This window comes from Dermacentor silvarum, chromosome 1 (genome assembly GCF_013339745.2).
Source record: "Dermacentor silvarum isolate Dsil-2018 chromosome 1, BIME_Dsil_1.4, whole genome shotgun sequence".
Lineage (NCBI taxonomy): Eukaryota > Metazoa > Arthropoda > Arachnida > Ixodida > Ixodidae > Dermacentor > Dermacentor silvarum.
In genome coordinates, this window is record NC_051154.1 from 50,504,989 (window position 1) to 50,529,446 (window position 24,458).

Here is a 24,458-nt window from a genome sequence, read left to right on the forward strand (position 1 = left end):
TGAAGTACAAAATTCAAGATCTTTAATAGTCCATTGTTAGTACAACCAAAACCATGAACATGAGATTATTCATTTCAGGCAGTCACAGCATGTACACTTAAGGTCAGATGCGTCATAGTTGCCTATGAGCTCCGTTAAAAAAATGCTTCCTGCAACATGTTTTTGAAGATAACAAACTTGACACACAACGTTTTTCTACATAAGCTAAAGCCAGGTTATTTCTGGTTTAAACTCGTAAGTGATTGTTAAAATATGCTAGAGACTTTTGTCACATACACATTAAGTGCAGTGCTAACATCTGGAAAAGAAGACGCATTTGACTTCCTTTGGAGCACCAATGCCTCAGTCAAGACACTGTAGATAGCTTTTACCATATGCATTCAAGTGCATGTTCATTTGCGTTGCACACTTGTGTTTATATTTTAGTTTTCTGCTCTGGAACAGCACACTACTAGGTATGTGACCTGGCTAGCATCTCCAACTTCCACTAGTCCCTCTACCATGTGGCAACTTTGATAGCACACATGGCCAAAAAGTGACATAGACTTCGAAAGGTCCTTTTAAAAATTGTGCCATAGCAGTTACACTGAAAATTTTGCAGCAAGTAGATTTGTAAATTGACAATGTCTTTTTCCCCCTTTTTTTCTGTACAATATGCAATGTTGCTGTCCTCATGGAGTCTCATTTTTATTCCTGAACATGTTCTATGGCCTAGGACGAATCAAAATGAAAGCTGGAAAGCTTAGTTACTATTTCACAAAGTTGATATTTGTCACTAATCATCCTTTTGCCATGTTGTACCAACTAGCATATAAATGTTGGAGCTTTTGCTGCCAATATAAGTGAGTAAAGGAAGTAGACACTTAAAGTGAAAAAAAAACAAAACATTTTAATACCATTCAAATGACAATTCTATTACTAAAGAAAGTGAAAAATAACCTTGCCAACAAACTACTTTCATGTTATGGAGGAACACTGGCTGGTAGTGATGAGGGCACAGGCAAAGGTCATAGTATATCTTTCTGATGTTGAACCCGACTACAGCTTACCACCTATGGCATAAGTAGCACTGAATGAGGGTTTATCAGGGTCTAAGCAGAAATTGTTGCATAGTTCCTGGATTTCATGTGCACAAAATTGAAACCCAACCCTCGGATTGCTAAATTTTTAGGTCTGGCTAAGTTGAATACCCTAACACATGCTTTACTAGACATGCTACTGAATCCAATCTTATTAATGCTTTAACTGTTAAAACGCTGGATGGTGATTCTGTGCTATCCTATATATACATTAACCCCTTAAGTGTTTTGGACGAGCAGAACTCGTCCTAACCAAAGCATCCCCAAACTGTTTTGGACGAGCGGAGCTCGTCCTACCAGAATAGGTTCTCCTCTTGAGTGTTCAGGATGAGAAGTGCTCTTCGACGGCTTAGGTCGCGTGTCGCCCACCAGAGTAAGTGGAAGCACTTACTCTATGATTTCGGTTTCTCCTGCGGCAGGAGTGCTGTGTGTTTATTTTTTTTTAAACATGGCGTCCGGCGGTGGCAACACATGCATAGCTGGCCTGTCAACCCAAAAAATAAGCTTTTCATCTTCGTCATCTTCTTCCAATGAAGATGTTCGGATACCGATGTTTATCTTGTGTCCGGAAGTGAAGAAGAAAGCGATGACGCTGAATTGAGCAGTTCTTCTAGTGATGATGAGAACATCTCTGAAGCTAACATTGCGAGTGCTAGTCAGTGGGTGCAGCTTGATGTCGACAAGCGTGAAGCCTCCTCGGTTTCCATTTTTGGCCATTCCTGGCAGGACTTTTAATCTGATATCACCAGATGACCGTCTGGAGTACACTCGAGAGTTTCTCGACGATGAACTGATTACACTAGTTGTCGATAAAACCAATCGCAACATGGCTGAAAAGCTAAAATTTGACTTAGTATGTGGTGCAAATATTTTGTCAACATCGAGTAGTTGCTTTTTAAAAAGTACAATATGATTTGAAATCAGCAATAAAAAAAAAATAGGCACTTTTGGTTAGGAAACTTAAAAAAAAATAAAACACTTAAGGGGTTAATGTATCGCCTCACTTCACAACGTATGCTATACAAAGTATAAAGGGACGGGCATGTGTAAACTTGTCACGCAGGTCATTGGACCCTCTAGAAGCATGCAGGTACAACGCTACAGACTGTATTCCCATTTAAAGTGCCTTGAACCACTGTTATTTTTTTCTTTTTTCATAAAGACGCAAACTTCAAATGTGAGATTGGCTTTTCCAAAACTTTTCAACAAGGCCTGAATCAAGATAACCCAATGGATGTAGAGTGGTGCCATAGAGAGCCCATAGCAGCCTGCTCTTTCTCGTGGCTGAACGAAGCGATTGCGAGGGCACTGCATGGCAATACAAAGATGCAGTGTCAACTTAACGTCTACAAACACGATACTTTATCTAGACAGTGACAATCATTAGGATATTTCTGCAGGTGGTATGTGTAATTTGCAGTACTAGCAGGTGACAAATTTCAATCTGTGACACATGGATCACGAAAATAACAGCTGTAATCCTTCAGTGCAGTCATTTTTGTTAGATTGCGCTCTTTCATCATGAGCTGCAAAGCTTTCACAAATCTGCATGCAGGTGGCTCCATTTTCACTTTTGCAGTTCTTGCTATGTAAAGTGTGCATGGAGTAGCATGGAAACGTTTGCTATGTTCCTGAAACCCTTGAAAAGAACGCTGTGGCAAAGCCAGACAGGTAGCACAAGAAATAAACCAATTACAGGAGCAGTGGTGAAACCACATTGCTGCACATTTTTGTGTTGCCGGCTGAAATCGTAAAAGCAATGTACAACTTTCATCAAAAAACTACGACATTGGAGGAACAACGTGGAAACACTTGTAAAGGACACGACAGCAGTGGCATGGCTGCTACTGCTTTCGACAGTGGCAAACCACCAAGACCAGGAAAATTCCTTGCTGTACAGCACAGCACTATGGCAAACTTTGCATACAAATTCAATGTGCACCACCAGTAATGACAATACATATCACATGCATTTGCCACAGGAACTGCCTCAGGTGCATGTGCTGCAGGGACAGTGTCAAAAAAGACTGAGATAGAGAGAACACTGATAACAAAAAGGAAACAAAAGTTTTCAATTGCATTAGAACTTTAGTGCACAAGCTCAGGATCGTAATGATGAGTGTCATTGGTCCTTAGGCACTGCTCTCACAATGACAGCATCTGGGAAATTTCAACATAAAATATTTCGTGTTTAATTTCTTTTGCTTTCAAGTGCGCTGTGTACCTTCTGGTTGCTTGTATTAGAGGTACTAAGCTGAGTGAGTGATGCTGTGAATAAAATGGTCTATCGCCAACGTTTGCGCTACAAGCTTAATACAGATTGATGCTTCAGTAAAATGTAAAATCCGCACAAATAGTCAGGGCAACTGAGGAGGTTGTGGAAGCCAGTGCATAATGACCATTGTGAACACAAGTTGCAATCCAGTAACAACCGGATTTTCACTGTACAAATAGTGAAATAAAAGGTTATGTATTGCACTACTTTTCTGTGTTACAGTTCGATGCGCTTGTGTTTCCACTTAATGCTACAGACTGCTGATGACACAATGCAATTTGACATAATGCCTTTACAAACTGTACTACCTAATTTGAGCCACTAGCAAAGCAACTCACTATCACTGGCACTGTCCTTAACAATTTTCAGACAAATTTGTAGACAAATATGCACATGGTAGGTCTCCACAAATGCCAGGGCAACTAGGCGCAGTTTGTTCACTGCTTTTGCATTTCTACAAGTTCAGTTGCTACTACAGTCAAACTTTCATTCAACAAACTTCCATAGAATTAAATTTTCAATTGAACATTTTTGCCCCCTGTAATGGCTTCATAGATGATTACAGATTATTTTCCTCAATTTCATGCAGTAATATTTCAAAGCGGTCTTCTCAATTCACTGAAGTCTTCATGTATTACATATTCACTTCCACAACCTCTAAGAGAGGACCTAGGTGAAAGCTGTGAGCAAAATGCATCACTATGCCATTTGCTGGCCTATCACCATTGTTACCCACACTAGACGCATGGCATTTATGCTTTTCAAAATGGAGCATTCAAGAGCATTCCAGCAGAAGAGACTGAACAGGCTCATCAATGGAAAAGTGATAGGCAAGTCTGGCTCTGTTTGATCAACTTCCCCATTATCAAGATCTTACAGTGCAGTAAAGACATGGTGCACAGTCGCAGGCGATTGACGCATGCTGGCATCAGCACAGCAAGAGCTGCATGTGGGCTGATATGTATCTTGATGTGTGCTTTTGTCTGTTTCTACCACAGATAAAAAATAAGTTAGCAAATGAGGAAGAAAAAAAAAAAAAAAGACTGACAGCATTCTTCACACTACAGTGCAACTATTACAGGCGACATTCTCGGCATGTGCATGCTGAGCTCAGCAATCCTATTTTGCTTCATCGTACAGCCCATACACCTGGGTATATCAGCACTTGTATCTTCATGATCCTCACGTCACTCCACTCCATGATTTCTCCTATACCATGTGTGGCAAAGTAGCAAAATGCTGCTATGCCACTTAAAGAACCTACTCTCACTCCACCTGACTTGATATATTAATTCATTTTACTTTATTTCAACATCATTGATGTTGAGGTCCATGGACAAAAAGCCATCAAGGCTTAACGTGTTCTGCAGCCCTTTTGTACATGCAGTGACAAACAGCAGACAATAAACAGTCTCCAAGTATAGGACTTGTTCTGAGACTCATTTTAATGTAAAGCATTCTGAGATGTGTGCAACTCACTGGATCCTGCAAAGTGAGACAGGCAATTGTGCTCTGCTACCAGGCTATATGAGGCTTACTAACTGCACCCATAAGCTATTATTACTGTTAAATACTACCACAGCCGCTAGATAAAAAAAAAAAAAAAAAGGTACGGCCTGCTGCGTACATCCAAAACGACATGATCCACCGTGGCGCCACCAGTCAAGGAGCGTTGTCTGGGAACGGCGTAGAAACAGCATGAGGAACATGCTAGAAACGCTGTTGCTCGTGGAAGCCGACGCATCCCATCCTCCGCAAATAGTGCTGTTGGGCCAGCCAAGTGGCCTGCGAATGCAACTATGGTACAGACGCTCGCTCCTAGTGCTAGTGATAACTTGATTAGCCAGCTTGACGCAGCAGACCGTACATTTTTTGTTTTTTTAATCCTGCGGCCGTGATACTGCTAACTGCACTGCTAGACATGTGGAGGGGGGGCGGGGAATGGTGATCTAATGAAGTTTTTGGCAGCAGATATTGCTTTAATAAATGAAAGTTTGACGGTAGTACTTTTGTGGCATTACATGTTATTTTGATTCCTACAAGAAACAAAAATATTAATTTATTAAATAAGTTCTTTTCACAGAAATGCTGCTTTACTGCACTTATGACCACAAACAGAAAGTAAAAGATAAAGAAAAATCACATGTAATAGCAGGCAATATGTTAATCTGTATTGAGACTGTTCTCGTTACAAAAAAACGTGTTGCCTAAATATGTACGCAAAGCAATTACATTGAAAGTAAACTGAATTAGAAAAAAAATGTGCCCTAGGAAAATAACATTTAGCACATAAAAAGTCACTGTTAATGAGAAAAACTGTATCATAAGTTAATTCCCCACAGAAAGTGCCCAATTTTAGTAAAGTGTTAACCAACTGGGGCTAAATACCAAATATTATTGTTACGCTAGTGAAACATTCTAGGATGTTATGATCCCTTTTTTTTTTTTGTCATTTTGTTTGTTCTAGTCTCCGATAATTTCAGGGAGGAATGCCTTTACCATTTAAGATTGTAACACACAGAAACAAGTTTTGCATTTACCAACTCCAGCCACCACCAAAGCCTACAATTGATGTTGGTAAAGCCAGACTGCCACCGAAGCATCATATCACATATAGAGAAGAGATTAGGCCTTAACACAAAAAATAAAAACTAGTGAGTACTTTAGAAGAGACATAACCATAGTCTCAAGCATTAGTAAAAAACTGTGTCATGGGTGAATGCACCTGCCAGACGAAAGTCATTTCCTGCCATGACACAGAACATGCGCTGTGGGGACAACCTCGAGGCTGGCGTTGGCCGACTGTGCCTTGTGCGTAGGATGTACTCGCGTGCCACTGGGCTGGGGAACTTGCATTCACTGTCCTCTTCTACTTCTGAGGCTGTGTCCCTTTCCTGCAACTGAACACAGGCTCAATAAAAATATCACATAAGCAAGTAGTCACGCAGTCACCAAGCACACAATACTTGCAGGCAACAATGAACCAGCTGTTGTTTTGAGATGAAGCCTCTGTCATTGAAGCCCAGTAAACAGCCACTTGCTTTGCCATTATGTGTAGCTATAAACTCTTTTACAGAAAAATTGTGACTCAGGCAGGCTAATGCAGGCAAGGAAGATCTAATAAACCCGTCACATGCATAAAAGCTGTGCCACTTCTAGATGGCTGTCCAGGTATATTACTATGGAGCTGGCACTGGGCCTGTCATAACAGTATTGTAAAGCTGATTTATCTTAAGTTTGAAATGCTAACAGAAAACATCAGCTAGACTTCACCCAAGTCTATACAGAGTTGGGTGTTCTTGTACAGTGTTGCCAATTTCACCAGCACAGCCTTGCCTATCTCGCCACAGTTCACAGCTGGTCATGAAGTAACAAAGCAAAGCAATACCATATGTATTCGATGTATACTATGTATACAACATCTATGTATACAATATATATGTGTACTAGCTCTACATTACTGAATGCCTCTTATCGTGCCACTTCTTGGAGGGGGCTGAGCTCAATAAACACTTGAAATTTCATCAGCACACTTCTCTTCTAATGTGGAAACTTGCATATGACTTATCAGCATATTAATTAAAGTTTGCTGCTATTTCAACTGTCAGAGCCTGCTCACTGTCTATCCATTCATAGCCATCTTCACTACTGCACTATTTCTTGGGGCAACACATACAGTTCCCACTTAACACACATCCCAATGACAAAGATGAACTTTGGACAACAATTAATTTTGAGCTAAACTCAGTAACAGCAGCTAAAAAAGTGAGGATGATAAGGAGGAAGAAGTGGATATTTTAATTGCAAGAAGACTAAGATATGGCAGTTAGGCATCCCTTTATTGTGAGGCAGACAACAGTGATGGCGGTGAAAGTGCAGTGTATCTCAAAGCAAAGAAAAAGACTCGATACTGAAGACACTATGATCAATTGATGCTGACATAAAAATGGGATTACTTAGCGCCGGACTGCACAACATATGGCCCGCTACAAAATTTATAGTGGCTTGCGGCTGAATTCAGACTTTTATTGTGTACTATTGTGCACTCTATCCTAACAGCGAAAGGTGCATTTTTGTCTATCTAATACTTGTAAGCTGAAATGGTGCTCTTTTTTTTTTAATATAATTTCTAGCGTGAGATAAAGATGTGGAGAAGAAACACAACACTGAATCTTAAGAACATGTCTAGAACCTTTGACACAGTTCTAACATTGTGTTAAGTCATTTGAAGATATTAAAAAAGAGCAAATATCTATTTTACAACTCATTCCCGGTGACACCAAAAGAGTGTGACTCCACAGTGCAGCTAGAGCTCAGACCTGCACCGTTTGCTTGAGCTAAAAGGCATGCACCAAGAGCAGCCTTTCCTACAGTTTTACAAGAACTTTGATGGAAATAAGTATGGAAACATGGTTAACAATGCCATGAAACTGATGTTTCTCTTCTCAAGCACCTAATCTGTGAATAGACATTCTGTTTGATTTCTGTGTACAAGAGCCACCTTCTGTCTTCAATGACTGACATCACATTACAATACATGCCAACGACAGCAACGAATGCAATGACACCAAACATGGACTGCCTTTCAGCAAGCGAAACAAGCAATGTTTCTCACTAAAGTGTGGCCTGTGTGGCTCTCAGAGACATTGGCCTTTGCTAGTTTTGAGTTGTGCAGCCCTGGCTTAGAGCATCAGAGTGCTCGTTTAACTAAAATGTGCAACTATTTGCACATGCAGACTGTTTTCAGGGTCCCTAAATTGGCTTGATAACTTGAATTTCCCACCCACACCTCCTTTCCAGCGGTGACGTCAACACCTTGGCTCGCTGCCTACCAGTGTCATTGTTTTTGTTAAGACTGCATCAAAGCGGGTGCAAATGGTTGCAAGGAACTCGATGCAATCTGGCATGCAAAGCTGCTGTAGTTGAAAATTGACTTGCTGTCAGCAATAACTAAAAAAAATTGAGTGCTACTGTGACGTAGGGCTCCAACATACTGCTGAATTTTCATGAAGGCCTGTATAGGCTAAGGATGCGTAGAGGCGAGTATAAATTATGACATTAAGTGCATGTGCAGGAGCACAGAGGGGAGACTTCATGTCTTTAAATGCCTGTCACCCATGCAGACACTCGCCTGTCAACTGTATGTGGTCCACGTCTGCCTAGGGTGCCTTCAAGGCCACAATCCTTTGCCGACCTTGCTGCATGCTGGTAGGAATAGTTCGGAGCATTTCATGCTTACACCTACTTCTGGATACAGGACAGACGGTAATTATGGCAGAGAGAAAACAGTTTAACACACGTTTGACTGGCTGCCTGATGACACCATGTGCTGGTGTGAAGATCGATTTACGCATTACTACCCATTTCAGTATTTGCTAATTGCAAGCATGTAAAATTATTTATTCTCGCATTTTATGCACAGGTGATGTCACAACAGCCTACATTGTGCTACAACTATACCACCAACATATTAAAGGAATACTGGTATTTTTTTCAAAACTAGATTTACTCATTTGGTGGAATAGGGTTGATCACAAAAGGAGAAAATGAAGACCGAACTTGGCTATTTTGAATTTTGTAGCAAAACGTCACTGCTAATAGTTAGTGTGTCATCACGGATTTCAAAGTATTTTTTTTTTTTTTGTATCTGGGAGGTTTTTGGGCCAAAAATTCTTGAAACATGCTAGGTTGAGTCCATGGCTTTTTTTATAATGTAATGTAGTTCTTTTGTACTAATAAACAGTTAATTAGACCCAAGTACCCACTGTCAAAAGCTGTGGTGTGCATACTTCAGAGCAGTGTTGCCATGTATTTTTGTTTTTGTGTGATTTCGGACTTACCAAGCTTCCTCTTGCGGTATGAGTGGTTATTTTGATATTATAGAAGCATAATTTACTAACATGGCTTAACACCTAATATTCCTCATTAGCTGTTTTCTTTCGTGCCATCATTTCTGGGAGTCTTTACATGACAGTATATGAACAAGCAATGTACCGCAAAACAAGCGTGAGTCAGATTTCAAGGCAATGCCAGCCAATGAAATGCCTGGCAACATCTGAATTGCAGGTATAGCCCAAATAATGAGGATACACAAATGTGGTGTTAAAGGGCTGGTACATGTTAACTCCTCCTATAGGAGTAGGCAGGCGTTGTGCCCCTCTCGGTGGCAGTTGTCAGCTTGCTCCCTCCTTAATCCCTTTGTGTCCTTGTGTGTATATGTGTACAAATCAAATAATAATAATAATGTTAACTCACCTTCATAGAGTCAACGAAAAGCTGAGAAACTAGCTTCCCTACGGTGCCTTTGCCTGCACCAGGTATGGAGACTTCAGGATTGTCAACAAGGTCCAGCACAAACTTATTTACATCAATTGCACTCTGGCTTCTTGTGCCGCTTGGTTGTCCAGAAGCACTTGAGAGACGACGATGTGAGCCATCATTGCCAGATGGTGTATTCAAAGAGTCTGCAGTGTTGTGTTCAAGGTTGAATTTCTTTCGGAGGCTTACACACCGTGCAACTGCTACTTCGGCTTCATAGAGCAAGCTCAGAAGTTCCTGAAACAGATAAAACATTATATGACCATTTGTACAGTAAAACTTTGCTTGCACAAACTTCTAGGTACTCTGAAAATCTGGTCATGTGAAAGTTGATATAAGTAGCACGGGAGCTTACCAAGACATTTATTTAGCATTGCTCACAAAATATGCAGACCAAAGACAAGGACCTTGCACACACACAAAGCAGGCCATTCCTTTTCCCTGCATCTTCCACTCTTGTGCAGTGTGGAAATAAAGGCATGTAAAGCTACAGGTCTGTCACAGAGGCAGTATTGCTGAGCTGTGACTGTTTTTAACAATTCCGCTGTAGTTGGAATGTGAGTGTATCCCTCTGGTTAGTGGAGCAAGCCAAATGCGGAGGCTTAAAAAAGAGAGGCCAGAAAAACTGTGCAGAAAGTGCAAAGAGCACAAGCAAATAAATTTTACATTCTAAACTTTCAGTATTTACTGCTGAGTGAATTAATAGCCTTTTTAAGTGATCCTATTCTTTTCTGTCAGCTTTTAACACTGAGACCGTGACAAACACTTTTTGTGAAGCCTGAGAAACATGCTGGAATGAGTGTAATAGCTTTTAATAAATATATTTGAGAAAAAAAATCTTTGAATGAATATATTTAAGAAAAAATTTTTGAGAGGTACCTAGAATGAATGGCATTATAATGAGCACAATGTTTACTTCCTCCATTCCCCCTCAATTCATTTTTTCTGCGCAGCTGGGGTAGTGCCCTGCCTACTGCTCCTTTCTTTTTTCTTTTTGTAGCGTACTTATGGTAACCTTTTGAGGTTGGCATCTGACAAAGGTGCCCAACAGCAACAAATAAACAGCGACAGAACAGGGATGCTTTAACAACCACCACTTCCCCTTTTGCTAGAAAATCTGGAAGGGGGGGCATACGTGCACAAGCTTTTGCTTGTAATTCATGGCCACAAACAACTGTCCAATGGCAGGTATTCATGGGCCATTGCGTAGGCGGTAACATCATCACTGACATAACATATAGTTGAAAAGAGCAGGGGCTACAGCGATAAAACGCACTACAGCGATAAAAATGCCCGGTTCCAACAGCGTTAATTTTATTGTAACATTCTTCTTCGTTCTGGGGTTTTACGTGCCAAAACCAGTTCTGATTATGAGGCATGCCGTAGTGGAGGACTCCGGAATAATTTTGATCACCTGGGGTTCTTTAACGTGCACTACAACGCAAGCACACGGGCGTTTTGAATTTCGCCTCTATCAAAATGCGGCTGCCGCGGCCGAGATTTGATCCTGCGATCTTGTGCTCAGCAGCGCAATGCCTTAGCTGACTAAGCCACCGCGGCGGGTTTATCCGCTCCTCAAAAGCATGGACACGAAATGGAGGAAGAGATCAAGAAAGTTGCCAGCCAAGTAAATGGTAATTGAAAGTGTAAATAGACAACCAGGAGTCATAAAAAGAAAGTGGGAGAAACAAAGATGGTAAACTGGATGTAAAGGTATTAAAAAAAAAAAAGACCATGGAGATTTACAAAAACGGCAAGAAAGAAATCAGGAGGGAAAAGCTGTATGATAACGCAAAGGGCAGTGCCTTGCTATTTGAGGCCCAAGCTAGCTGCCTGATGACAAAAACATACCGGAGCAAATCGCGCCACAGGATGAGGCATGCGGGTGCTGCAAAAAAAAAGCCCGGAAACAACTTGGCACATCGTAATGAAATGCCAAAATATTGACTTGGCGAGACCCGTAGGTAATGCTCACCTTCCAGAAGCATTGGGATTCAAAGAAGATATAAGGATTAACTGGTCAGCAGTCGAGATAAGTAAGGAACGTTTGGAGTATTGGTGGAAAAAAAGCAATGAAGACATTGACAGAACCGGAGTCATTGCAAGCGTAGGTGACGGTACGATATAGTGATAGAGATTTTAAATACAAAAGTTAAGATCGAGATCAGATGGGCAAAAGGCTAGATGGTGACAGATGTAGTAAAACGTTATTAAATAAAGCAGGCTAGGTGACGGTTTGTCGCCACCCCATTTCAATCGGGATGCCAATAAACATCCATCATTATAATTATCATCATGGTGAGATTTCTTTGTATACAGTTCTGCTGAAGGCACTGCTGAGTAATACATACCTGCCAACTTTTACAATTTTTACTGTAAGGTCACCGATTTTTAGAGTTTATTTACAATTTCTGTAATAACACCAATAATTTTATCATTTCTTATTTGCGTCCTGTATAGGGCAGAAGTGATCTAGAGGTATTACAAATATAGTTGCCAACCGATTTTTAGGAGCCTCATTTTTCAAACTTGCTCAGACTTTTAACATACCCACAGCACCTACTCCAGAGAAACAATGTTTAATGGCAACAAAAATTTTGCCGACTTTTATACGAATATTTCATAAACTTCATGAATATTTCTGGTTGTCTGTGCATAGATCATTCTGTAGTTGTGACTATAGAGCGAGCACCTGTTCACAGCGTCTCTACAGTACAAAGTATTTGAATTTCTTAATAAACAGTCAACATTTTGAGTAGCACCTAAAGGATGGTCTCTTGGAGCTTGGGTGGTTTGCAAACAAGAGACACGGGCTAAAAGAACAGGACACCATCAAGATAGTCCAAGTAAGTGCTTGTCATCAGCAGGGTAACCTACGGGACGCCCTACCTTACTCAAAGGTGCGGAAGTGGAGAAAGTTACGGTACTAATCAGGAAAGCCTTCAAAATAGCCATCGGCGTCTCTGACAAAGCCTCTAGGGAAGGACTGCTCCGCCAGTTGGATCCATAACACCTGGGAGGAGCTGGTCGAGGACATAAAGCAAACCAAATCGAAAGACAAACACTGATGGAAGCAGACAGGGCCATTCTCAGAAGGCTAGGATATGTGGTAGGCTTGGGAAGTAAGATGAGAAGGGAAGAGTACCGACCTATATACGAGAAAACGTCACAGTAGCACCAATACCTAGAAACATGCACCCAGAACACAACCGAGAAAGAAGGAGAGCAAGAATCGTAGCACTGGACAAGACCTACAAAAATAACCCGGATGTAAAACACACGGGCGCAGCAAAATACCTAAAAAGTGCAGCTCACGCTGTCACATTGCAGATGGTGAGGGCACCGAAAGAATGGCAGCAAAAGCAAAAACACTAACAAAGTACATAGACATAGCAGAAGAAGTAGCTATAGCCCTCGCCGTGACAACCTGCGGCGAAAGAGCAACAATACTTACCAACTTACAGACCACCTGCAGAAAATACCAAAAAGGAAGAATCTCCAAGCAAGCGATACACATACTGGCAAACATCAAGAAACTACCAGAAATGAAGTTGAAGTTGAAGTTTATTTCTTTCTTTGCTACAGAAAGAGGGACAAGAGCTAAAGGCCATGTGGTTTGGCAGAGGCTCTTGCTCTTAAGCACGTTCGGCCATTATATTCTGGACATCGTCCGGACCCTGGGGCACGAATACATGTCAGAGAATGCGATGGCGGACGCTGTGGCCCAAAATCATAATCGCCAGGCCTCCCTGCCAGATGGACCAGAAATAAAGGATTGTGTTCTCAAGAAATATGCAGATATTTTACAGCACTATAGACTAAACAAAAGAACCTATCCCCTGCCATACCCCAGACTCAACAGAGAGGAAAGTGGTAATTTTCAGGAGGCTAAAAATAAATTCCTATGTACACGGCACATTACTCCATAGGATCTCACCCACAGAACAGCCATATAAAGTTCTGTGAAATCCCCAACACCTTAAGCCACATGGTGTGGGAGTGTGGGGGAGTGACCAACACAATGCCAACGCACACAACCGAGGAGCAGTGGGAGGCCAAGCTGTTCAGCTTGAAAGGACCAGCTAGCACACTGGTGGACAGGGCTCCGAGGGCGGCCAGGGCCCACGGTTCGTCCACCTTGGGCTAAGACTTCACATGCTCAGAACAATAAAGTTTGTGCATCTTAAGTAGCAAATTTTTTAATAGTAGTATTTTTCACCAAATGTTAATATTTTTGGCTTTGACTGTGGTATTTTTTAAACTTTAAAGTTGGCAGGTCTGAAGAAATCTAAATGTCTAAAGAAATCGGGACAATCAGGTCGTGTTATACATTTGTAGAAACATATACGAAAAGTGGTGGCGGTCTTTCGAATGACCTGTAGGCTCCCTGCTGCAAGTGCAAGAATAATGTTAGGCTCATCTGTACACGACAGAATTGTCTATCGACTAAGAAGGTTTATATACAATGTTCAAAAAGTGTTACAGGCCCCTTTTGAAAGTTACTTGACATGCTGCGAATTGCATTCAACACATATACGTATTTGTTTAAACAATCTCTTCTTTATAAATGTAAGCAAGTATGAAAAGAAGATGAAAAATAGGGTTGTTTCCCCAGAAATGTTCTATTAGTGCCCCTTCCACTTAAAGTGCCTGTGCAAGCATGGTTTCCCAAGCACACACAGCTAGGCACTAATTGCTATACTCCTTTCACACAGTAACGGAACAACCAGACCCACTCTTACCTTGTACTTTGGTTCTTTTCCTCTGAGTTGTGAAGCCACCTTAGTTATGGTTTGCTCCAGGAATGTTGTCAAAGAACGAGGACCCTCGTGGGCTATTATAAGAAACAAAAGACAAGATGCGAAAGCCATGAATGTTTGGCATGTCAAAAGCATTCCATTAAAAAATTATTTCAGACATGAAGGCGACTAAGAGGAAATATGTACATGTGTGTGCTTATCACCATTTGGCCATAATTTGGCAAAATTAATGGTTAATTATTCACAAATGTTTTCTTCTTTTTGGCTGTGTGCTCACATCACCAGCACTCGCCCATATTCACACACTCCAGTTGCATTCACTAGGACTTTCTCATGTTCACACTCTAATGCATATGCTAATTGAGTGTGAGTGAGCACAGTCACGAGTGAGTGTTCCAATTGGCTTCCGAATTTCTAATGTAGCATAGTGAAGTAACGCATTTCACTATTTGCTTTATTTTTCTTTTTATTATCCATAGTGTCCCAGGCAAACTGAACCAGGTCATTAAAAAAGTGGTGAATTATTTGAATGACAAACTAATGCAGTGGTGCATCTTTTCATGCAAGTAAGAGATGCATTTCATGGTAATTTTACCCTTATTCTTATTATTACTTATTTACTTTTTAACTGCTTGAGATGTCCTTATCAGCAATTTTACTTGTCCCAGTGGCAAGAAAAATGCATGAGCATCTGCTTTTGACATTGTGTACATGAAAGAAGCTGTTAGAGACCCTATGCTACAGTGTATTAGAATGGGGTAGTGTGTTCAGGGAGGGCCCGTGGCTGAGGCTTCTTTTGTAGACATCGCTTAAATAAATTAACATGCACAGTGTCACACGCACACAAGCAAACATGAACACATCTCGCTCGTTGATCGTGGAAACAAACTGTCAAAACGTTTGAGTAATGAAGCGCGGCGAGCGAATTGACCTTCGTGCTATCATGCCTCTAGCTTGAACGCGGCCTATAAGCGGCGAAAACACAGCGTGCGGCGGACTTTCCCCATTGCAGATTGCTTTCAAGATAGGGCCAAGGCAATTGTATCGCCGAAGTGGATCGTCGCAGATTATGTCTTGCTTTGGGCCACTGAAACCAATCCTGCATTGCTTTGCTGGCGAAAATCCTCTCCTTCTGTTTGCGCCAGTCCCGAACACAAGTTCGGATTCTCCGAACGCCCGTGATGTGGCCCGATTTCCGTCCGTCTCCGCACACATGATCACTTTCCTTTTAAATGCGGCATCATGATGAACTCAGTACTTCATGCTGATAGAGCAGATGCAGAGAATGTGAAGACAGACAGACAGACAGACAGAGAACTTTATTTTCGTGAAGACCGACGGTAGACTACTGCCTCTAAGCACATGTACTGCAGCACATGGAGGAAGCTACGGTAGCTAGGCTCGAGAGTAGCTAGGCTGGAAGCGCGTGCGAGGCGGCCATTTTGAAATGACGACGGCTATATGGCAACGCAGATTTAGGGTCGTACTTGATTCTAACGTGCACGGAATTTTCGGACCTGTTTTATCGGGGAAAAAAAGTGCGCATTAGATTCGAGTAAATACGGTATTTGTGGCTAGAGGGGAGCACTTGCGGTCTAGGTTGACTGCCGAACTTCCAGGCAGCCGCACTATAACCGGTATTTCGTGTCCCGCAACTGCACTATAAGCGATGCGCATATACATGGAGTGCTATGGGAAAATTAACGGGAGTCTGAAAAGATCGTATTATATCCGGTCCTGCACTATAAGCAGTTACGTTATAAGTGGTCTATACTGTGGTCCTTTTAGGAAAAAAAGTGATGTAAATGTTCTTACCATGATCAATGATGTGTGCTAAGGCACAGTGGATTAAAATGGGTATCAACAGCTTCACAATCTCGGCTGGATGCAGTGACAGCAGATAATACAGCACCTGCATGAAATTTGTTACTGTGATACAGATGTTGAACACAAGATTTGATGACAGATTAATGTGAGCTTAATAAGGTGTATTGCTGGACTAGATGGGGCATAATGCTTAGTAGAACTTTACCATAACTGGGATAAGACAAATGAAAGAAAATGACACTGACTGAGTAAAAATTTGTTTACTGTTTTGTTTGCGTCCAATGCTTTCATAAATACAGCTGATTCCAGGCATGCACAGAGTGCAGTGTGCATGCGTGTGTACATGTGCGTGTGGTTAAGAGAGGTAATTTAACAGTCAGGATAAATTCCTGAATGGCTTGTTAGGGCTTTTTTTACCTGCTGTTGCTTTTTGTTTTATTTTCACACTGCACACTTCACATGCCTAAAATCGGAAATAACATGGTAATCGAAATACCGCTTGAGCATCCCGCAACATTAAAAATTATGGGGTTTTACGTGCCAAAACCACGACCTGATTATGAGGCACGCTGTAGTGGGGGACTCTGGAAATTTGGACCACCTGGGGTTCTTTAATGTGCACCTAAATATAAGTACACAGGTGTTTTCGCATTTCGCCCTCGTCGAAATGCGGCCGCCGTGGCCGGGATTTGATCCCGCGACCTTGTGTTCAGCAACCCAACACCATAGTCACTGAGCAACCACGGCGGGTTCCCGCAACATCACATGGAAGTGGAATTCTCTGCTACATGCAGTTTGTGTGAGTTTCGCAAGCCAGTAAAACAAGCGCAGCACTACGCGATAACGGAACTATTGAGACGCGAAAGCGCGGGCGGCGGAAAGTCGAGCGAGAACGACCGGCCGTGTCGTTGTCAACAATGTAATGTCACTGAGTTATTTTTTCTAAAAATGAAATAGAAATGGTCAAGTAGCATTTTCTTTTGTCTTATAATACAATACAATGATGCTTTTATAACGAGTGGTTGAATACTAGTGACAGAATTTAAATGAGGAGTGCCTTCGTCATAGGGCAAGTACTTGAACGTCTCGGGGGAGTCTCTAATCGTGTCCTGCATTTACCTCAATTTCTCGATTACTAAGGCTCTGTTCGCGATTTCATGTTTTCAAAGAAATGCACTGCACCACTGGTGCTGCATCAACCCAGCAATTCTTGAATGCTCTAATGACTGATGTACCCAACACTGTTCCAACACCGTTCTTGGTGAAGGAGAACCACTATAACGGTGCATTGCTGAAATATCGCCATGTGCACCAATTAGCGGATGGGCTGCCTTATTATTGTGATTTTTCACTGGGCCTCCTCATAAATTTCTGTGATATCCATTGCATCTTTGTGTGGCAACACTTCTTGGCCGTCCCCACCTATGTTCCACCTCCGTCGGTGCAAATGGGGTGCCTGTACGGAAAATGAAGTGGCTCTAATGCAAGTTCTGATTACAGACATTTTGAAACGCATTGAAGTTAGAGGAATGGCAAAATGTTTTTTTCTTGCGCGCAGATGTTGTCACTCTGCTTTTTTATGTGTAGCTGTCATCTAGTCATGGTCATCTATCATGGTATGAAAGCTAAAGTGACGTCATGGTGCTTCTAGCTGGTGGTAATGTGCTATTTCAGACCAATCATGCACCATTTATAAGAATAATTTTGTGAACTAACACATCAAACTAACTGCACAGCTGGAAGCAAAGTGCATCAGGCTATATCTTCTACCACCAAATTTAATCTTCGTTCCTTCCTCACTTGGCGTTTCTTGGTCAAGGGAACTGATGCTCCTATGCACCGACCAAAGGCAAAAATTTATTTTCTGCCTTTTACAGAACTGAGAAGTTACCTGACATTTCCCAGTTTCTCCAATAGGTGGATACCCTAGCTGTGACTGCTGTGACGAAAACTGAAGAGCATTATAAATTGTACTGAAGGTTTTTCAGCACATCAGGTTGTTGAAACGTTGAATGAAACTATCCAGCACTTGCATAGCCGCAGTAACTAAATCGCACTTGAAAATTAAATAGAATGAATAAACAGTTAAGCATGTCTGATCGACACACCTTTTCTGCTTCCTTGGTGTCATCAAAAAGGCGTTTCTGCCTATGTGCAGGCATAGGGCGTGCTGTCTCCCAAACCTCCTGCCAAGTGTTGCCAGGTAGCTGCATACGATGACTCAGGTGGCCCTCTTCAATTACTTGCCCAGTTGTTTGATCCACTAATGGCGCAACCCAGTCACGTGGAGAGTACCAGCGCACAAAGTCACTCAGTGATGCTCCTGGGTTGGCTGCCTGGATGCAACAATGACATAAAAACGTGCACACCTTTATAAAAGAGGCCACAGCAAAACAAGCATGCCTACTTTTTTCTGCCTTCTCACAATCTATTTTTTTCTCTCCACGTCCCTTTTTCTTGTGCAGAGCATCTGATCACAACACAATGCCTCAGGCTAACTTCTGTTATATGAAGTAGCACGGACTCATAAACACAGACAAAGCACAGACAACTTGACCTGCGTTTTATAAAGTTGTGCATTTTTGGATGCACAGAATATATCAACACGGCATTGAACCAAATGTGCTCTGAACAGGGCCATGTGAATATCAAAGCAGTTGTAATAATTTTGTATGGCCACGCTTGCAAATTAACCAAATGAAATTACATTTAATCATCGAAAATGAATAACAGTCGAACCTTGATATAACAAGCACAGCTATAACAAATTATTGGATATAAAGAAGTAAATATAACATCTGGTTCGTCATGCTTGAATTAAATGGAGTTCTCTCCTGCACTAACAAAAATTGGAAATGCAGGGCCCAACATGATATCGCTTATAGTGAAGCAAATTTTTTCTTTCCATGTGGTTAGTACTTCATACAGTTAGTATTCGATATAACGAAGTCGATAAAAATCGGCACTTTATTATTTCGAAATTTCTTTATACTGAAATTCAACCTTTTATGCAAATAAGCACAGTTGCTGATGGATTTTTCTTGCAGGGAAGGGGCCACAAAATCCCCCGGCTCACCCAGGAAGGCAGCGCACATTAAGCCACCATCGCTTTGCCTGCCTTCCCTAACCCCCACAGTATACGGCGCTCGATAGGATCTTAATTATCACACTTAAACTTTACATGGAACATGAAAGCGTGAAGGTCTTGCTGCTACGCTTTGAGAGGTGTCCACAAGAAGCCGCATGAAATTCAACCATTCCATTATCTGCATCCACGGCTCTTTCCATTTATTGCCTCGGCATTCCTTTGTGGCTGGAGTGAAGTTTTAGTTATATTGAAATCGTGTATAAATACACTTCATTATATTGAGGTTAAAATACAAGGACAAGGTTAACAAAAAAGTTAGATACTTTGTTATATGGAGAATTTCGTTATATTTAAGTTCATTATATCGAGGCTGCATTCAAGTAGAAAAAATGTGTAATACATCTCGTTATAACTAAGTTAACGAGATTCAATATTAACGGAATCCGAAACTACTTCGTTATACCTCTCACTGCAGTATATGCCCAATGGTATGCACAACTTTAAACATGCAAAGAATACTAAGGCTCCGCGGCCCGCCGAACGTCTACGCGGCCGCGTATGTGACGAAAATTGAATCAAACAACAGCAATAGACTCCCCGGCGTGTCACCTGAGCGACAGCCGTTGCGATAGCGTCCTTATGTTCCAGTGTGATGGCCTTTCTCCTCCGCTTTCCACTTGGCGCGCTCATATTAACTGTCCTGAAACTGGCGAAACAGCGACGCGGTCGAAGGGAACAGCTAGCACGCTGGGATGCGAACGAAGCCTGTCGTGTTCGAGCAGCACGTGGCACACAGCACGGTGCTCCGACTACGCAGCTGGGGCGGTATTCTCGGGCGACCTCCATGACTTTCGGAGATACTTTCACTTTCGCGAAATTTCGCAAAGCCGTCGAAGTATTGGCACAGCGCCAGAAACGCGGACGTCTTGCAAAGCTAAACTCGAAAGCGAAACTATCTGACCCGCCGCTTCCTTGTTGCGCCGGCTTGGCTTGGCCGGCTCCGTGCCGGTTTCACGCAATCTCAGAGGTCACGCCTAGCTGTGTCAGCACAGCGTTGCGCGCCGCAATGAGAGAGCGAGGTGTGGCGGCACTAGTGTTTAGCATGCCACGCTCAAACATCATCATCATCGACATGTGGTGCGGCGCAGCTAGGCGTGGCCTCAGAGATAGTAGGTGCGCCTAGCTTCGCCAGCTACGTGCCCCAGCGAGAGAAAGGTGCGATAAGAAAGAAGTGCTGCTTGCGCGTGGTACAGTGCGCGTGGCAACCGTGCTGGCGGCTACGCGCGGCGGTGAGAAAGACCACTGCTCGACGGCGTATTGAACGCGGGAATTTTGAACCGCTGCTTCGAACCAGTGTGGAACCCGGCGGAAAGCGATATTGCTCAGTGCGCAACGGTAGGTATTTTTGGTTTCGGAGACGAATCTAGTTCGCTATATCCGTTGGCAGAACAATTTGACTTCGTTAAAACAAGGGTTTAAATACATGAATCCCTATAGGGATTTCAAGAGAAATCGCATTTCCTTCGTTATATCCATTGTTTCGTTATATCCCGCCTCGTTGAAGTGTATACTCGCCGACCGACTTTTCAGACGCCTGGTTTTTCTGACCTGCGCGATTATTCGGACTTCCCAGCGGCAAGTCCACCTACCCCTAGCACCAATGTACAACAACAGAAATTTCGGAACGCCGCACGATGTTTCGGGCATGAAACGCACGCGCGCTGCCGCAGACATGGCGGCCATGGACGCATTCGTAGACCTTATCGGCTATCGTGCGTGAGATCAGACGCACATAAGGCTAACGGCCATAGTAGCGGAGAACGGGTCCACTCGCTAGCTACCACACACGTGCCGTCCCCTCAGTGTGCGAACAGCTACTACTAAGTGGTTCGTTGGGAAAGGGAAAGGTTGGCGCTATCTTCTGCAGCCCTTGAGGGAGCACGGCTCAGCGCCAGCGAACAGCGTGCCCCAAATCCCTTGGTCAAATAAAGTTGTTTCTCTATCTGCCGGCGGCTTGGCTTGGTGAGACCGCCAACAGTCGACAAGCCAACGTACCGATCCCACGGTTGCATCTTCGCGGCGGTGCAGAGCGCGTGTATGTAATCTATCGTTGTTCTCGTGTCTCGTATCGGCACTGCAAGATGCCGACGGCCCATCTAAATCTGCGAGAGACCCCTTGCTAAAGGCCGTTGGAGGCAACCCGCTCGCCTTTATTTCGCATAGACGTGATCGCGATTTTTTTTCTTGCCGATATCTGCGTGTATGCTTATAACAAATATCGGATTTAACAAACGTTTTTTCGTGGCCGATGCGATTTCGGTATAACGCGGTAAGCTTGTACTCATAATATTTGGGTAACTAATTCTAAAAGATAACTTGCTGATGTTGGTAGTTGGGAAACCGACTACGAACCTCGTATAACACATGAATATAAAGAGAGAGAAGAAAAAAAACACACGGGTTATAGGATAAGTAAATGGAAGTTTAGTAATTGCTATTTAGCCACGAATTAACCAACCCACTGGAACTTCTTTCGGTGTATATTTCCAATATTAATTCTCCACATTCCCTTTATATTCCCTTGAACAAACACGGACACCAAAAAATGAAACGCCGAAAAAATTCAGCGCTTCTTGGGTGCCTTCATTTTTTGTGTCTGTTTCTTCAAGTGCTCTCCTATAACTAAGTCATGAATTACCAACTAGATTATCAAGACGTTTTAAGCACTAAATATAACCTCCATGCATTATCTAGTTCTCCTAGGACACCATTAAAACAAGCATATAACGCTTTCGAGTACTTCTAGTCGCCACTAGTTCCTTCGCTGTAAAAACTTGCACCGCAATGTTGGAAACGGTGTGAACATTTAGCAGTATATTTATTCTCTAGGTAGAAGCTGCCCGTGTATCATTAGAAATCATGATTATAGTTCGCTAAATTCCTCTTCAATGCGCTTTGCCCTCGATTACCAGCATTAGCAGAAATTAAGTGAAACACTTTAATAAAAAGCGGAGCATGCCCGCACGAACACTAATATAACAAGTTTTTAGTCTTAACAAGTGAAAAGTTAGGAACAACTGAAGAAAACCTCAGATGCGGGCGACAGAGGCCTGTCAATGACAAATTGGGGGGCAGGAAGCGGGTAGGCATCGGCACCGCCGCAGGGCGGGGAGGGGGGAGGCAGAGTACCCCCCCCCCCCCCCCCCCGGAGACTTCTTCGGAGGGGGCTCGAGCGCCCATGCGGAGCGCCCATGCCTGCGCCCAATACGATTTCCTGCACTTTGCCTCCTAATATAATGCAGAAACTAAATGCTCTGGTTGACATGTGTGTGCATAAATTCGATATTCGAGATGCCGAACATAGAGATTCTCATGAAACATTAAACATAGTTGAGGAACGAATGTTTATGTAAGTTAATGAAGCAGCTGCCAAATGAGTCCGTGTCAAAGCTAAAACTGCACTACTCGGTCAGATTGCAAAACAATCATACGCGCGAATGAAATGCTGCGCTAATTACGCCAACTAAGCCACATCCGCTTCAACCAACCTGAACAGCGTGAGAGAAATAAAGCCAAAGAAGGATAACAAAGAAGCTATACGCCGACGATACTTTTCCCCCTAAAGCTAGCTTCACTGCGCGACTCACCAGAAGGGACGAGCGGCAAGTTTTGGCGCTGCAACGAAAATTCCTCGCCGCCACAACCGAACACACCACCGTGGAGCAAATGGGCATGTAACACTGCACCACTTCGTGGCAGTTGCAATGACAACGTCCTCGGCATCGCGCGTTCAAGGCGCTCACCTTGAAGGCCTCCATGTCGGAGAAAAGGCAGGCGCTCTGCATGCGCGCGCGCAGCACGGCGCCCTCGGGGTTGCTGCCCAGCTTGACCAGCGCCTCGGCGTGCTGCTCCAGCATGTCCTCCGTCATCGGAGCCGGCTCCTGCTCGCAAGGACGATACTTCACTCAGTCTTGCAATGAATGACCAGAGAAACAGATGAGCGATACGAGAGACGCTATAGTGAGGATAGCTCCGGATAAATTCTGAAAACTCACATTGATTAGGTTTAATATACCAGAGAAACACATGGGCTGTGAGAGACGCTGTAGTGAGGAGCTCCGGATTAATTCTGATCACATAGTGATTTTTTAACGCGCAGCCGACGCACCCTAAGCGGGCGTTTTCGCATTCCGACACTTTCGGAAACCGGCCGCTGTGGCCGGGAATCAAACCTGCAACCTCGTGCAGAACACCATAGCCACTGCATGAGTCACTGCGGCGGTTGCACTCGCTGTTGACGCAGAAAGGTTTACAGAACAGAGCAACGTGAGTACGGACGCTATATCCGCGCAGCTTCGGTAATTTTTGCGCAAAGATTGAACTTTCATTCAGCATCCCTGAAAGATTTTGGAAGGAAGTCTAAAATTGAGTGTTCCAGACGCGACGCAACGCAACGATCGATGGCGAGCTGAAACGTCCCAAAACAACTGCCACCATTCAACTGTATACTTCCAACAGAGTACTTGCTGATGTGTTAACTCTGTGTTTCTCCCACCTTTTGCGGGGTCTACATGCAGCCAAGAGAAGGCGACGACGTCGTACCTGTGTGACAGGAATGTAGAGGGGCTCGCTGCTTCCAAGGAGCGTCATGTCGCCACAACGGCGCAGTACACCCTCGCGCACGACTCCCTGTCCTCCTGGAAAGCACAAACAGAACGGCTGCACTCGCCGAGAAAATACGGGCCGCGTGTCCGACAGCAAAACGACAGGACAAAAATGCCTGCAAGAACAATGCGACAGGAACCTGTGCTGGTTGTCGCAAACTCCTTCGAGCCGTTTCCCACGATGGCAGTATTGTCCCCAGACTCGCCCTTGTCACCTTCGGCGGCAATGTCGTCGGGACACTCGTAGAATATATCCTCGTCGCTTTCGCTCGACCCCGACTTGGGCTGGGAGCCAGACTCGTCCACGACGATGTTGCGGCGGTCTCGTTTTTTCTTCCTCTCTATGCAGTAGTTCAGCATCTGCGTGCAAACGCGCCGAGCCAGCGTGGGAACAGAGTTGCCGTCTGAGGCGGTCGCCTGCAGGCGACGTGCAATCTGCTCGACCAT

The 24,458-nt window shown here is 43.3% G+C and overlaps 1 protein-coding gene across 1 annotated transcript; it reads right to left on the bottom strand.

The window, feature by feature from the left end:
* LOC119462609 (rab3 GTPase-activating protein catalytic subunit-like) lies at positions 1–24,458 on the bottom strand. Its single transcript, XM_037723949.2, has 8 exons — positions 24,152–24,458; positions 23,950–24,044; positions 23,151–23,288; positions 18,368–18,595; positions 16,248–16,344; positions 14,415–14,506; positions 9,610–9,909; positions 1–6,248 (listed from the first exon to the last, which is right to left on the bottom strand). Exons 1-8 carry the CDS (start codon positions 24,456–24,458, stop codon positions 6,048–6,050), a joined length of 1,458 nt encoding a protein of 485 aa, XP_037579877.1. The 3' UTR covers positions 1–6,047.

Excerpts from the sequence above, each read along its gene's own strand:
- LOC119462609 (XM_037723949.2), bottom strand. The coding sequence starts at position 24,458 with ATGGTCGAGCAGATTGCACGTCGCCTGCAGGCGACCGCCTCAGACGGC. Across the intron at positions 24,045-24,151 it reads GTTTGCGACAACCAGCACAG|GAGGACAGGGAGTCGTGCGC; the intron begins GTTCCTGTCGCA and ends TGTGCTTTCCAG. Across the intron at positions 9,910-14,414 it reads GAAAAGAACCAAAGTACAAG|GAACTTCTGAGCTTGCTCTA; the intron begins GTAAGAGTGGGT and ends TATCTGTTTCAG.